This window comes from Anabrus simplex, chromosome 3 (genome assembly GCF_040414725.1).
Source record: "Anabrus simplex isolate iqAnaSimp1 chromosome 3, ASM4041472v1, whole genome shotgun sequence".
Taxonomy (NCBI): domain Eukaryota; kingdom Metazoa; phylum Arthropoda; class Insecta; order Orthoptera; family Tettigoniidae; genus Anabrus; species Anabrus simplex.
In genome coordinates this window covers 327,935,862-327,951,848 of record NC_090267.1, presented here as the reverse complement: position 1 = coordinate 327,951,848, position 15,987 = coordinate 327,935,862, and the positions used below count along the sequence as shown (strand labels likewise).

Here is a 15,987-nt window from a genome sequence, read left to right as displayed (position 1 = left end):
TGCAAATGCCACCGGACTGAACCAGGATCGAACCTGCCAAGTTGGGGTCAGAAGACCATTGTCTCAACTGTCTGAGCTACTCAGCCCGGTCCATATGGATTATGGACCCCAGAATGCATGGCACAATAGCAGAGAGATTCATAGCTCTTGTAGCCACCCCATCCCGATTTGTGAGTGAACATTATGATTGGCAGTGGAAGATTCTGCTTGTATGTTGTAATAATGCAGTATCATGAAAAATATTAACTTTCAGTGCAGGTGATGCTAGTATAATGGTGGTGATGAGTATCATTCTCAACTACCTTTGTAAATTAGGTAATTGCCTGCACTTTAAATCCAATGAATATGGAAATAATAATGTTACTGGTTTTAGATCCCGTTAACTACGTTTGACGGTTTTCGGAGACACCAAGGTGCCAGAATTTAGTTCTGAATGAATTCTTTTAAGTACCGGTACCAGTAAATCTGCCGACACAAGGCTGGCATATTTGAGCACCTTCCAAATACCACCAGACTGAGCCAGGATTGGACCTGCCAAATTGGGGACAGAAGGCCACCCCAGCGCCTCAACTGTTGGAACCATTCAGCCCACCGAATGTGGAAAGAGCTCTTAAATAGCCCTGTCACATTATTGTGACCCCGATATTGAAAAATCTAGAATATTTGTTAATAATAATAATAATAATAATAATACTGTCATTCCTGGTGTGCATTCTGCAGAAGACGCCACATAGTGTTCATTTGTCAGTCACACTCTGGGTTGTTTTCTTTCCAAGATAATGCCCAATGTGTGAGGTGGTTTGTATGTGTAATCTGGAGGTAATGTGTTGTGCACAGAACTGATTGTGACTAGATGAAACTGTAGGCCAAGTGTTTATTACTTGTTCATACTTTGACTAACATGACATGGTTATCATTTATTAATTGCACAGTAGCCATTTTACACTGTGAAGGTGTATGGCTTAATTAATGTGTAGTGAGGTGACTGTGATAGTTTTTTTTTATTTTTATTTTTACAGTTAAAACACGTGGTAAATTGATTCCTCGGTGATGATGCTACTTTTTTTTTTTTCCGTGTAAATGAGGATAAGAATGGACAGTCGTCTTACTCATATGAAACCATCAATCTGAAGCGTGGCCTTCAGAACTACATATGTTTTGTAGATTGTAGGTGTTTGTGGATGTTCCGTTGCTTTTGGAGTTCATTCATGCTCTAGAGTCAATTATTCTTGTAAATCTTTTGCAGGTGGTGACCAATTTTATTATTTATGTTATATTCAAGTTACAAATTCTCCATTTAGTGTTAGAATTTAGCCAAGAAGTATCAAAGTGAAACCACTTCGCAGGACCCCAGATATCCTGGTAGAGCCACCAACATGACAGGAGATTGCACAAGCAGTGAGACACATATGAAGAGTGGCAAAGCCCCCAGTATAAATAACATTATTGAAGTTCTAAAGACATCCAGATTTAACAGCAGAAATCATGGAGCCATTTCTAATATTAATCTGAAAATCCACAGTCTGTTTCCAATCATTCGACCAGGTCAGGAATGGAATGAAGCCCCCATTTAGTGGCGATGATAGGAATTATGCCGGCTGCCGAAGCCTGTCACACTCCTTTGGGGCAATGATTAATGACTGACAGATGAAATGAAATTGGAGAGTGTCACTGGAATGAAAGATGACAGGGAAAACCGGAGTACCCAGAGAAAAACCTGTCCCGCCTCCACTTTGTCCAGCACAAATCTCCATGGAGTGACCAGGATTTGAACCACGGAACCCAGAGGTGAGAGACCGGCACACTGCCGCCTGAGCCATGGAGGCTCGTTTTTAACATTAATCTCTATATATATAAAATAAAGAGTTCTGTCTGTAAATTACTCGGAATTAAAATAGAACAGCATTTCTGTATTGGTTGTGTCCACAGTAAGAAGGAAATGCAAGTTTTAATTTTCCGTTATCTGTATCTATGCAGACGTACCATGAGAAAATGGCTAAGTAGAATTTAATGAAAATCGGTATGTGAAGTCAGGAAATAAGGCACTACACTTTAGGCTATAAATAATTTTATTCACGCTGAGAGAAATAGTGGTTTAGAGGAAGGCCTAAAATTTAATACTCAAATAACTGTGTTACTAGTAGTCCTATTGATAATTACTACATAACAAAAGTTATAGAGAATAGAATTTCCAATCATTTATGTCTTGAACAGTTATACCTTATTGGCTATGATAACAGAGATACTGTAATCTTAAATTTAGACTTATGTTGCTTAGTCCATATCAGTGCCAAACTGCAAGAATGGGTGAACAGAATAAAATGAAAATCAGTATGTAAAGTCGGGGAACAAGGCACGACTAGGATATAAATAATTTTATTTACCCTGGCTGAAATGGTAGTTTACGGGTAGGTCTAAAATTGAATTCTAAAATACCTATGTTATTAGTGGTCCTATCGATAAATACTACATAACAGAAGTTATAGAGAATATCATTTCCAATTATGTCTTATACAGTTTTACCATATTGGCTATAACAGAGATATTCTATGAATACAGACTTTTGTTGCTTAGTCCATACTAATGTCGTACATAACTAACGTGGAAATAGTCTGGAAATTTGCGAAGATGACTATCGAAATGAGAAAAACAACTCGTGAAAGAACAATCACTTGAAGAATAAGACATGAAGGAGTCATGAAAGGTGGAAGGAGGACCCTCTTTACATTGGATGCCTAAGATCACAGAGACGGAAAAAAAGTAAATATGAAGGTCTACAATATCGAAAATTTATAAAATTGATCAACAATAACATTACATTGACTACTGTTTGTTATGTGCTCTGTCGCTTTTGCTGCCATTCATTTCTGATAGATGGCATTAGTGTTGCGTGCTGCATGAACGAAGGAAGTTAAGTTATCTACCCGAGTAGAACAGCCTGCTGGAATATTGGCAGGAAAGTAGCTAGGGAAGTTAGATAACTATCTTTTTATTTTTTGGATGCCATTCGTCTGGTTCATAGATGTTCTGATAACTACTGGTACATGGCACACTGGTTCATCCTATATTCATACTTTCACTCTTGCTGCAAATAAGATTTATTTTCTCCATTTACCTCAACTATCAATAAAGGCTGATCTGATTACATTTTTCACAACCTTTCAGATATTTCTGGATTTATTAATTCTACCTAAACAGTGCATATAATGACAATAATAGATCTATTTTATAATATTTTATGCCTCATACATTTTTACCTCACGAACTATAATAATGGAGATATTCGCAAATTGAAGACTTTATCGGCAAGACCATCAACAGCAAGCATTGCCAACGGGGATGACCACTATTGCTATGGCATCATGGTAGTCAACTAGCTAATAATAATAATAATGACTGCTGTTGTGATTGTTTAAATAAGCTGCAAATCAGCTTGGTCATACGCTACATCAATCAGGAAGATAATGAATATAGAAATGAGAAGGAATATGCAACCACTTGAAGAATGCATTTTTTTTTCAAGTTGCTTTACGTCGCATCGACACAGATAGGTCTTATGGCGACGATAGGACAGAAAAGGGCGAGGAATGGGAAGGAAGTGTGGCCGTGGCCTTAATTAAGATACAGCTGCAGTCTTTGGCCAGTGTGAAAATGGGAAACCACGAAAAACCTTCAGGGCTGCCGACAGTGCGGTTCGAACCCACTCTCTCCCGGATACTGGATACTGGCCGTACTTAAGCGACTGCAGCTATCGAGCTCGGTACTTGTAGAATGAGGGAAAAGGGAATCATAATGGAAAGTGATTGCTCTAACATCACAGAGCTCGATGAAAATAAAATGTGATGGCCTGCAATGTTCTAAGTCCATAAAACATCAATTATAACTTTACATTTACCAACTATTGTTAGCTGAGGTGTTCTGCCACTTGACTGCCTCAATTATACAAACAGTAACCTCTTAACGATACATACGACAGCTCACCTTACTGAGGAATGGAAGATGGGAGTCCTCATCAAGATAACTAAGAAGGTCAATGTCTCAGATTGTAAATAATAATGTTATTTGCTTTACGCCCCACTAACGGCTTTTACGGTTTTCAGAGATGCCGAGGTGCTGGAATTTAGTCCCCCAGAAGTTCTTTTACGTGCCCGTAAATCTACCAACACGAGGCTGATGTATCTGAGCACCTTCAAATACCACCAGACTGAGCCAGGATCGAACCTGCCAAGTTGGGGTCAGAAGAACAGCACCTCAACCATCTGAGCCACTCAGCCCAGCCTTGGATTGTAATAACTGGAGAGAAATAAGTAGGAATCGGAAGTTCATGCATTTGCATATATTTTTCCCACTATTGTATATATATGCTGGTAAATTAATTATACAAATCACTAATATCTGAACAGAATATGACCACTTTTATTGTGCATAAAAATGAATATTTAGTTTCTCTAATAGATGCATCATAGTTTGGTTTTACGCCCTAAACCAAGCGGTTTTGAGTTACTGTTTAGCTACAAGAAGATGAAAATTCAATACTGCTTGTATAGGCAATTAGCTATTTTTGAAGACCTTTAGCTTCAAAAAAAAAAAAAGAGATTTATCATTGTTGATATAGGGATTTAGCTATTTTTCAATGGTACAGCAACAACTTCCTCTTTATGGAAGTTGACGACACTGTTGGGAATCACAGTGCGAGGGCTTCAAGTAGCAACTCAGTCTCTCCACATATTAGTGCCGCAGCTTAGGTAGTTGCTGACTGGATATTTTGTTTAACCCAGTCACCTTAACAGTGCTGTGTGTGTTACGTGAGAGTTGTGGAATGTGACTTAAGTGTTAAGGGTGTGTATACATTGTTGTTTAATACTCCCATAGTGTACATAATGCCAAAAACTAAATTGAGTATGCTTAAAGGCTAACAAGATGAGTCTTTTTTCTACATATTCTAAAATACTATATTGTAAGACATGCGAGAAGAAAGTAGGTAGTGAAAAACGGTATCAAGTATTGCAGCATATAAACACATCCAAACATAAGGAGTCAGTTGCTAGGAAATGTAAGAATTCTGCTATGCAAAAACAGCTTGTGGAGTGTTTCGGGAGTAGGCTAACAGTTTTCCTCAGACCAAGCAATCAATCCAATATTGATCTGCATTTAGGGCAGTTGCCCAGGTGGCACATTCCCTATTCTGTTTTTTTCCTAGCCTTTTCTTAAATGATTTCAATGAGATTGGAAATTTATTGAACATCTCCCTAGGTAAGTTATTTCAAAAATGGCTACTGTGCAATTAATAAATGATAACCATGTCATGTTAGTCAAAGTATGAACAAGTAATAAACACTTGGCCTACAGTTTCATCTAGTCACAATCAGTTCTGTGCACAACACATTACCTCCAGATTGCACATACAAACCACCTCACACATTGGGCATTATCTTAGAAAGAAAACAACCCAGAGTGTGACTGACAAATGAACACTATGTGGCGTCTTCTGCAGAATGCACACCAGGAATGACATTATTATTATTATTATTATTATTATTATTATTATTATTATTATTATTATTAAATACATCGCAAATGGGAAATATTACAGGTTACAAATTTCATGTCTGGTCCATATTGAAATGTACATCAGTTTAAAAATTTTACTAAAATTTATTAGGATCAACCTATTCTATACAGTTAGGTTCCTAAAGTTAGGATTTACATCTTATTGTACTAAAATTTGAAGGGACATGTTTCGCCCTTTATAAGGGCATCATCAGCCTTTTTACACTCGTACCTAAAAGATAAAAATCAGGATCCTGATTGTTTTGGTCAAAATATAACATTAAGAATGAGTATTATACAATGTGAAATTGTTACGAGTTCTTAATTGATAATTGACAGTTAAAGCTTGTTTAAAATGTTTGTGAAGAAATGAATAATGTTGGTATGATATTACACTGGTGATTTAAAATACTTAATAAAATAGTCAACTAGTCCATATCCACATAATAATAATAATAATAATAATAATAATAATAATAATAATAATGTCTATGGCTATGTTTTTGCGGACAATTTAGCATTACTTGCATATACAATAGAAGAGGCTAAATTTCAAATTGAACAACTAGAAATTATAGCCCAAAAAAATGGGATTGCAAATTTCATTTGAAAAATTAGAAATGATGCCAACTTTTAAAGTTCATTTACCAGTTATTCAACTGAACAGTAATAAAGAGATTAAAATTGTTCAGAAATTCAAATATCTTGGGGAAATAATAACATGGAACACAAATGAAAAAGAAGCAATATAACACAGAACAACCAAATTTAAACAAGCACAAAGACTTACCTGGCCAACCTATAAAAAAAATATAAAAAAAATCTCTTTTGATAAACGCTAATCTGAAACACTATAATTCCATGGTTAAACCAGAGGCAACGTATGCTAGTGAAACTTTATTCAAATTAAATGTCAAATCTACAACAGACAAATTACAGAAAACTGACAGACAAATTCTTAGAACAATTATTCATAAAAAACACCATGTGGAGATTGTTGCCTAACAACATTGTCTATCGTGAATGTGAATCAATAATATCTACAATGCGTAAAAGAAGAATGTCCTTTTTCTGTCACATATCAAGATTACCAGACACCAGGATATTGAAACATATATTTGATTACTTTTTGAAAAATGAAATCAATAATAATTGGTTCAAAGAAGTTTAGGATGATTTGGAAGAATTGCGCATAACTCGGCCACAAATCAAAGACAGAAAAGAGAAGATTTTGAACAAAAGCATAAGTCTCAAACTAAAAACAGTTGAACGGAAACAATATACTATATTGGACACACAAAGGGTTTCCAGGTCGAAGAGGATGAGAAAGTTCTGGGAGAAGAAAAAAGAAGAAATGAATTCAAATGTATTGATTTAAGTGCTCCAATGTAGGCATAAAATATGTAAAGAAAGAACAGGAAAATTCTAAATTAATCGCAATGAATCCTACTGTAGACTCCCAACAGTCAAAGCATACCTCAAGATTCACAAGGCCGACGTTCCCATGAGACCCATAATAAGTTTTAGACCCAGTCCCTCCTACAAAATTTCACAGTTCATCCAAAGATTTTTGCAAAAACTATGTATTTCTTTCCAAAAGAACAGTAACGAGTACCATAGAATTTTGTAATATCAATAAAGACTTAAAAATTCAACCTTACAATTCATTCATTTCATATTACATTACGATATGTATCCCAGCATTCCCATACAAAAACAATAGTAGAAACCATTTTGAAGCAACATGACAAATTGAGTCTTATAGGGATTGAAGAATTTCTAACTATATTAAAATTTGCCTGCAACTACAACTATTTTTGTTTCAACGGTATCTATCAACAACATGGACTTCCCATGGGATCGCCAGCCTTGGGGATCCTGGCAGAGATCTACTTAGGAAACTTAGAACACACCAAAATCGATAAAATCAACATTATAGTTTCTTGGTCTAGGTTTTTAGATATCTTCACCATAGTAGACGAACACTTCACTTAGAACAGCTGAATAATTTAGATCAACACTAAAAATTTACGATAGAAACAGAGACAAAAAACACACAGAAACAGAGACAAACAGCACATTAAATTACCTGGATATAACAGTTCCTAGACATGATGATCATATATCATACAACCTTTACAGGAAACCTTCCCGAACTTCAAATACTGTAAAGCAATATGCTGTACACCCCAATGCTCAAAAAACAGTCGTATACTACAGCGTGGTTAGTAGAGCTTTTAACATCCCATTATCTCCCAAAATCCTCAACAAAGAAATATCATTCACACAATAGCTAAGAATAGCAGTTATAACAAGGAATTTATAAAAAAAAATATTATTTCCAAAGTAAAATACAAACCCAAGTCTAGCCTGGTTAAAGAGGAAAAATCCAAAATTAAATATGCCTCCTTCACTTTCAATAATATCAATACCCACGACATTACCAACTTACTCAAAAAACGTAATCTCAAAATAGCATTTAGAACATCCTAACTCCTTTATTTTTCATAATTCTAAGTCAGTTAACAAATCCAACATATATAACCATTCAGGTATCTGTAGATTGAAGTGCATCGACTTTGTAACTAGTTATGTGGGCCAAACAGGCAGAAGTTTTAGCACCTGTTATATTGAACATACAACTGCTATAAAACATACTCGCTTTCCTGCAATGGGCCAGCACATGGCTGACTTGAAACACAACTTACCTGATATTGAACAAGATCTAAAAATTCTAAAAATTACACCAAAAGGTACACGGCTCAATATTATTGAGGAATAATTGGTGTACCAATCCTAATTGTAACCTGAATGAAAAAAATAAAAAATCTTATACAACGCTGCTATCCCTTTAATTGCTAACTTTTATTCTGATAAGATTGTTCATCAACACCACAAACACACTCTCCAGCCTCTTCTGCCCACAGCCCCTCCTCCTTTCCCCAGCTCTCTCCCATCCCGCACTCCAAACAATAGCTTGTCACACAAACAAAGACAGCAGGCTGCTGGAAATAAGCCCACAAGGATTTGAGGGAGTAAGTTTTAAAAATTAACACTCACAATCTCTTATTTTACTTTTATATTTCACATTGCATTCTTCAACATAATTTTTTCCTCTTTCAGACATGAACGCTTTCAACTGAAACCCCAATTCACAATAGATACGGCATTGACAATTCACAATTCTACAAGTCACAAACAATCATTATAACGACTAAGGATGTTCCCTCGTAATCAAACTTTACAGTACACATTAACACCTAGCAAGTGGGTTATCAAATATGACATTATATTATATATCATCCAAGATAACATACTTATATTTTACATGTAAATAACTGGTGCACAGCAACTCTTTTAAACAGCTCAGTTTTACTATGAAGAATATACTTTAAGACAGTATTAATGATATTAATCAACAAGTGAACTATGCTATTTTAGAATTTACAATTATAATTACTGTATATTCAGCTGAAGATGGTCTATATGAAGGCCAAAACTAGTACTGTGATTTGAAATATAAATGGTTTTTCATTTTTTTAAATATATGTGTAGTGTTGATTAGGTGATAACATCCCATCCTTACATTTTGTGAATTACTGTGTTCACATGGTCAAAGTTCAATATCTCAATGCAATAGTAAAGCCTGTAGATTTTGATGATACACTTGCTTGTTCCTTTCTGTTACTTACATTGGTGGATTCTGATTTTTTAAAATTGTTCTTTAATTTCAGTAAGGCCTTTCTTCTTGAAAAACAGGACCTGAGCCTTCCAGAATGTTCTTTACTTGAAGCTCTCCCTCTTTGAATATTCTATATCAAATGAAATGTTTCATTCTTACACAAGAAAACCAGAATATTCATTATCATTACAGATTATTCTAGAGGAATCTGGAATGTTCTGGCACAATCTAGACAGTTCAGAAACATTCTACACAACACATTTGTCATGTTTGCTGTGCTTCATGGCCATATTTTCTTGCAAGTTACGTTTGAATGATGTCATTAAATAACTGAATTACATTATATTGTAATACATTCATTACAGGTTCATTTTTATTATCTTGTGAAAACCATTATTGGAATTACTTTGTAAAGCGTTACATGTTACGACATTACCTGTTAAAGCATTACTTGTTAATGGAAATCTGTACTTAACTTGTGTTTTAATCCATTCCTGCCCAACTCTGCTGTGATATTGCATGACATTGTTGGTAATTTCTAATGTGAAAGTTTGAAATAAAATTTACTGATTATACAGGATGTATACTGTCCCACTATATGTGGGACCTAATGCCACTGGTAGATAGGTAACACCAAAATGAAGAAAAATTGTGTATGAATATGTGTCTCATTGTACCAGGTTTCAGAGTTATCGATATCGTTCCAGTTCCACAGCAGTAAAGGAAGAGATATTGTCATTTCAGGAAATGCTCAATATGACCACCACTGGCTTGAATGCAAACATGCAGTCGTTGTTTTGTAGAATCCTATTCTTTTAAATGTACCAGGTGTCTGTCAGATTCACTGGCAGCCATCTTGCATATTTCTGTATTTTCTTGTGTGTTCCAAATACGCTCTTCGAGGGCAACTATTAGGATACTACTGTAACTTGTCTGCCACAATCTTTCACTCGTCTTTGATATAATCCTGTATCTTGCAGTCATTCATGTAATCGCTGGACTGTGTTCTTGTCTGGAAGATGCCTGTTTAGAAAAAGACAGATGTCTTGCCTCTTCTGCTTTACGTTTGGCCTGTGAGCTTGCATTCGGGTGATAGTGGATTCGAACTCCACTGTCGGCAGCCCTGAAGATGAATTTCCATGGTTTCCTATTTCCATGTGAGGCAAATGCTGGGGCTGTACCGAAGCCCACGGCTACTTCCCACTCGTAGCCCTTTCCTGTCCCATCGTCGCCAGAAGACTTATCTGTGTCAGTGCAATATAAAACAAATTGTAAGGAATAAATAAATTTACATTCATATCTGTTATTTCCTCATCTAAATAGTCCATCTTGTTACATCTGTCGTACAACCCCGTAGGCGACCAGTTGCTATTATTAATGAGTCTAATGACCCATACACTGTACCTAATATGTTTGTTTTAGTCAACAGTTCATGTGGTATAGAGTACAATGTAGCTGGATGTGCCTAGAACACATTGCAGTAAAAGTCCAAACAGTATCTGTTCGTGTATCTCTGCCTTACCCTGCTGTGGGAAGGGGCAGTAGAATAACATTCACGGTATCCCCTGCCTGTTGTAAGAGGTGACTAAAAGGGGCCTTGGGGCCTCTTAACTTGGAAGCATGTGTATGTGCGAGGCCACCTTCCCCCTGTGGGTGGGGGAAGTAGAGTAGCACCCACAGTATCCCCTGCCTGTCATAATAGGTAACTATACGACTCTCAACTTGGGGAGTGTGGGTTGGTGATCACGGGGCTCTTAGCTGAGTCCTGGCATTGCTTTGTGCACTTTAATTTATCCTATCCGAGCTCCCTTGGTCAACTCTTGTTCTTTTCTGATCCCGATGGTATTATGTATGGAAGCTTAGGGAGTCTATCATGTTCACACCCTTTGTAGCCCTTGTCTTTCTTTGGCCGATACATTAATTTTTCGAAGTGTCGGACCTCTTCCATTTTTTTCTTAGATTAGTGTTATATAGAGGGTGGTTGCCTAGTTTTACTTCCTTTTAAAACAATAACCACCATCACCTGTGTGGCAACCACGCAGCTCGAGCTGAACCTGGCATTATTTCTACTTAGAAGATATGCCAGTCTCCTTACTTTAAGCTTTCCTAAGCTCACCGTACAAAAAATTAGTCATCCCTGGAGAAATCATTACAAGCATCATTGCATCATCTCAGTGAATAGGCCCAATCCATGATACGAAGAACACCCCAAAAACATCACAGACCACCTCTGACTTGAACCTGACCTTGCACACATCCAGGATAAAATACTGTATGATTCCACCTCTGGACTTGATAACCGCCTGGATTTGGTTAGGAAGTGAGTCCACAAGATTGTGCAGGTACAGCGTATCCAGGTTAAGCCACTCGCTGAGGATTTGATTGTGTAGTTCCACCAAATTGCGCGGCCAAATTGCGGGGATGCTGATGTTGGAGTTTTACCCGCTGTTTCAACCAACATGTCCCACAGATTTTCAATGGGGTTCAAGTCATGTGATTTTGCAGGTCAGTGGAGATGTAATAGGGTGGGGGAGTGTTCATAAAGCCAGTCACTTATGCGTCCAGCCCGATGAACTTTGCTGTTGTCATCTTGAAAAATCGAGGTATCAGTAGCATACTCATCATGCAGATGTTGACTGAAAAGCAACACCTGATCATCCAGAATGTTTAAATAAACATGCTAGTTCATGTTAGTGGTCATCTCAGTGAATAGGCCCAATCCATGATACGAAGAACACCCCAAAAACATCACAGACCACCTCTGACTTGAACCTGACCTTGCACACATCCAGGATGAAATGCTTCAATTGGCCGACAACGGGTGTCATTGGAATACAGGCAAAAACGTGATTCGTCAGGCCAAATTATGTTCTGCTAGTCAGGTACTGTCCACATTCAATGATTTCTAGTCCATTGAAGACGGGAAACATTATGTGCCTGTGTGAGCAGTGGCCTCTTATGAAGTGACTAACTAAAAATGTTCATCGCATGCAGTTCCTGTTGCAGTGTTCTCTTGCTAACAGGTGGGGATGGACCTTCATTCATTGACTGCAGCAGTTCTTGTCAGGTGGAAGATATTTTGATTCACAAGCCATGAAATGCGTCTCCGGTCCCTTTCAGTCAGGATCTTTTTCCAACCACAATTCTAACGTGTTTTGTGCCATTTGTAGTACACCACTGCTTGTAGACATGTTGAACAGTCTGCTGTGAAATGCCATCAAATCCAGCAACTTCACAACTGTGTGGCCATGGGCACGGCCAAACACAAGTGGCCCTTTTTGTTACTCAGGCCCATCCTTGCATTTACCCGTGTTGATGTACACTGTCCACTTGAAACATCAATGTCTCACCGATCGCTACTGCCTTATGCTCACATAGAGGCAGTGTGTATGCGGTTGAGCACGGCACTCGTTCGCTGCGCCATCTGTCTAGGCTTAATGATCCATCTGTGCGCATGCACTAGGGTGACTAATATTTTGTCCAGTGAGTTTCTCACCTTTGGTCACCTCTTGTTCTTTATGAGATGCATGTTTGTACAGTGTTTCCTCTTGTTTTGATATCTTCTGTCCACAGGTGACTTGGGTCCTGCATATTATGTTGCACCCTGTGTGTGTGTGTGTGTGTGTGTGTGTGTGTGTGTGTGTGTTATAATTTGTCACTTATATTGTAATTTCTTTTGTTACAGTATTCTATGAACCCATTCTACAAACTAAATACTCCAATCAAATCCCCAGCATTTGAGAGAAAGTCTCAGTTCTATGGGAAAAAATATTTAACTGGGTGAGTTTCTTGAGGTTGGGAAAGACATTCCATGGAATAATTTCTTACTGCCTGCAGGAAAGATTTTTGGCATCATTGTTGCAGTGATGTGTTGTTATATCTGTATGTAATAAAATAGTTTAAGATATCTGCATAATGATAAATCCTGTTGTCCTGATGAGATTACTGAGGTTCCTGCTTGGATTGCAAATGTTTGCTTTGAATTTGCTGTGCTTATGAGCAGTGTTGCCAGATGGCAGTAAAATTCTCTTTTGAGAGGGAAATATTAGACCAAAGATACTAGGAAGAAAATATATGTATTGCTGGGAAATTTTGTGTGTAGGCTCCTGCAAACATATGTTTCTGTCACCTTATTTACAGTAGAAGCAAAGCATTTATGAATGAAATTTATTTTTCATTTCATTTTATTTTATTATTGTGCAAAAGCAGCAGTAATCACTGAGCAAACTATAGGGCAATAAGCAGCAACAGATAAACTATCTGATCAAAAGTATCTGGACACCTAACACCTATTACAGGTCATTATCCTCATGGTTAATCCGTATTGAATATTGTTATTAACAACCATTATAATAGGAAATTTTTTGTCCACCTATTCGATACTATCCACCTCTAGGTGGTTACAGTTTCATATAATTATATCTCTTTATGGGACATGTTTCGCTCACTTAATGAACATCCTCAGCCTTAACTTAATCTTAAAATGATGACCTTGAACAATAGTGAACATACTAAAAAATCAGTTGTCGGTATTAAAATTACATCATAGTCTCTAAAACTAATTTACATTGCATCTAAAAGACAACACTGAACACTTTTTACGTGATAACTTGAGTGATTAACATTATCACATTGTCAGTCCAAAGCCTTGTGTCTGAACCTAATAATAGATCTTCATCTTATAGACAATAGTAAGCTTTTTATAATCTCAAACAGCTCCAAGGTAAACTCCAATCTTACAGAAATGAAACTGAATACAAAACTTATGACATAGAGTACCTGAGATATGTGTATTAAAATAGCATGGAATCATGTTGGATTGTGAATACACTAGAATTCATACTGCCTTAAAAGACACAACAGGCAGAACGCAGAATATGTGCGGAAGCCAAAAGTAGGACCCAGTTGAAGTTGCTGTCAAATTTATTTTCAATGTAGATAACATGTTGTGTTATGCAGTTTACGAAGTATAAAGCTTCGTGGTTGACCTTCGACTAAGTTAAACGGATTGTGGGATCTTTAATGAAAAAAAAAAAAAAAAAGAGAAAACGTAAGTTGTAGATACGTGTGAGTTCTCTTAACTGACCAAATTTTAATGGGACTTACTTGTTATTTAATATGTAGGTACGTCCTGCTGATCCGGAGTTGTTAACGTGTCTGCCAGTGCAGACACCTACTTGAATGTGTCCTCTAAGTGTTTCTTGGATATATTACCTAATAGTGGACATTTAATATGGCATGGATGTCTCCTGGGGAATGGCAGACCATTCTTCTTACAGCTCTTTATCGTTTGTAGTTAGTGATGTTGGTTGTTGGGGTCTGGACCGAAGTCACCGTTCTGGTTTATCCCAGAAGTGTTTGATACGATTGAATCGGGGCTCTAGGCTGGCCCGTCCATTTCTAGAACCTTATTGCCCTCATGATCAAACCCTGCTTTATGGCAGGAAGCATTATTATGCTGAAGCAGTGATCATCTCTTTGAATTGGTCTTCTGCCATAGATAGACTACATGCAACTGTTCAAAATGTCCTTTCAACTTTGTGTTCTGCAGTATTAAGAGAGGATCAAGCCCCTTCCATGAAAACCATTCAAAACCTGCCACCCACCTCCACTGAATTTCACTATATGGACTGGACTGGCATTCGCCTAATCCAAACCCTGGCATCCAACTGCCACATTACATAGTGGTGTTCATCACTTCAAGCCACGTATATCCAGTTGTCGACAGACCCGTGGTAGAGCTCTTTACACCACTGAATTTGGTGCTTAGCATTCACTGGCACAATGTTTGGTTTATGGGTGGGTCACTGAGCTTTGAACCTCCATTTCTCATATCTCTTGGCATACAGTCATGGAGCTAACTGCACAATAATATTAGTGATATTGCAGAATTCACAGGTGATAGTATCGCATGATATGTGATTTTCCCGTAGCACCTTCAGTACTTGACGGTCCCCACTGGTTAACACTCGCGGACTAGTTGTGATTGTCTCTTCCCATTTCGACTTCTCAATCATGTCCATAATAGTCAGTTTGGGCAGCTTGAGAAGGGTGAAAATGGCCCTGACAAGTCTGAACTCAAGTTGGCAGGTTCTTTACTGGCACATAAACTCCTTCGAGACAAAATTCTGGCATCTTGGCATCTCATAAAAGTACTTTATGGGACACAAAACCAATAACATTATTATTGATCACTTACTCATGTGGCATCCAATAACCATTCCATGTTCAGAGTCACAAAGTTCCCTTGCTCAACCCATTCTGCAGGTATCTCTTGGCATTGATCAACATCAAGCCCTCAGCTGCCTTTTATAGCAAGATAGGTGGTTGTAGTGACATCTGTGCTCCAGTTTACATGTACAGAGGAGTGTCTTGATACTTTTGGTGAGATAGTGTAGTGACGAGTACAAGGGACAGCAGAAGCACTGTGTATGGCCTTGTACCATTCTCAGAAAGATTAATAAAGAGAGAAGTGATTAACTTTTACCCAAGAACAGTACATTTTCCCATTTCTCAGGAACATAAATCTCTTCCTTTAATTAAGACCATGGCTGCTTCCTTCCCACTCCTAGCCCTTTCCTACTGTCGCCATATGACCTGTGTTGGTATGACATAAAGCCATTTGTAAGGAAAAAAATAAAGACTTCTCTGGCTCTGAAGTCCTTGTTGCAGTTATCGAAACTGTGACCGGGAATGAAAAATTTGTGACTTCTCACTTAAGGCTGGGGTAGTTTTGCAAAGTATAACACACAAAG

At 37.5% G+C, this 15,987-nt stretch overlaps 1 protein-coding gene across 1 annotated transcript in view; it reads left to right on the top strand.

Moving 5' to 3' along the window:
* The window catches only part of Trs20 (TRAPP subunit 20), a 32,059-nt gene extending 16,341 nt beyond the window's left edge, over positions 1 to 15,718 (top strand). The window contains exon 3 of the mRNA XM_067143165.2: positions 12,918 to 15,718. Coding sequence (XP_066999266.1) covers positions 12,918 to 13,016 — 99 coding nt within the window. The 3' untranslated portion in view covers positions 13,017 to 15,718. The remainder of the gene's footprint in view (positions 1 to 12,917) is intronic.
* The last annotated feature ends 269 nt before the right edge of the window (positions 15,719 to 15,987 follow it).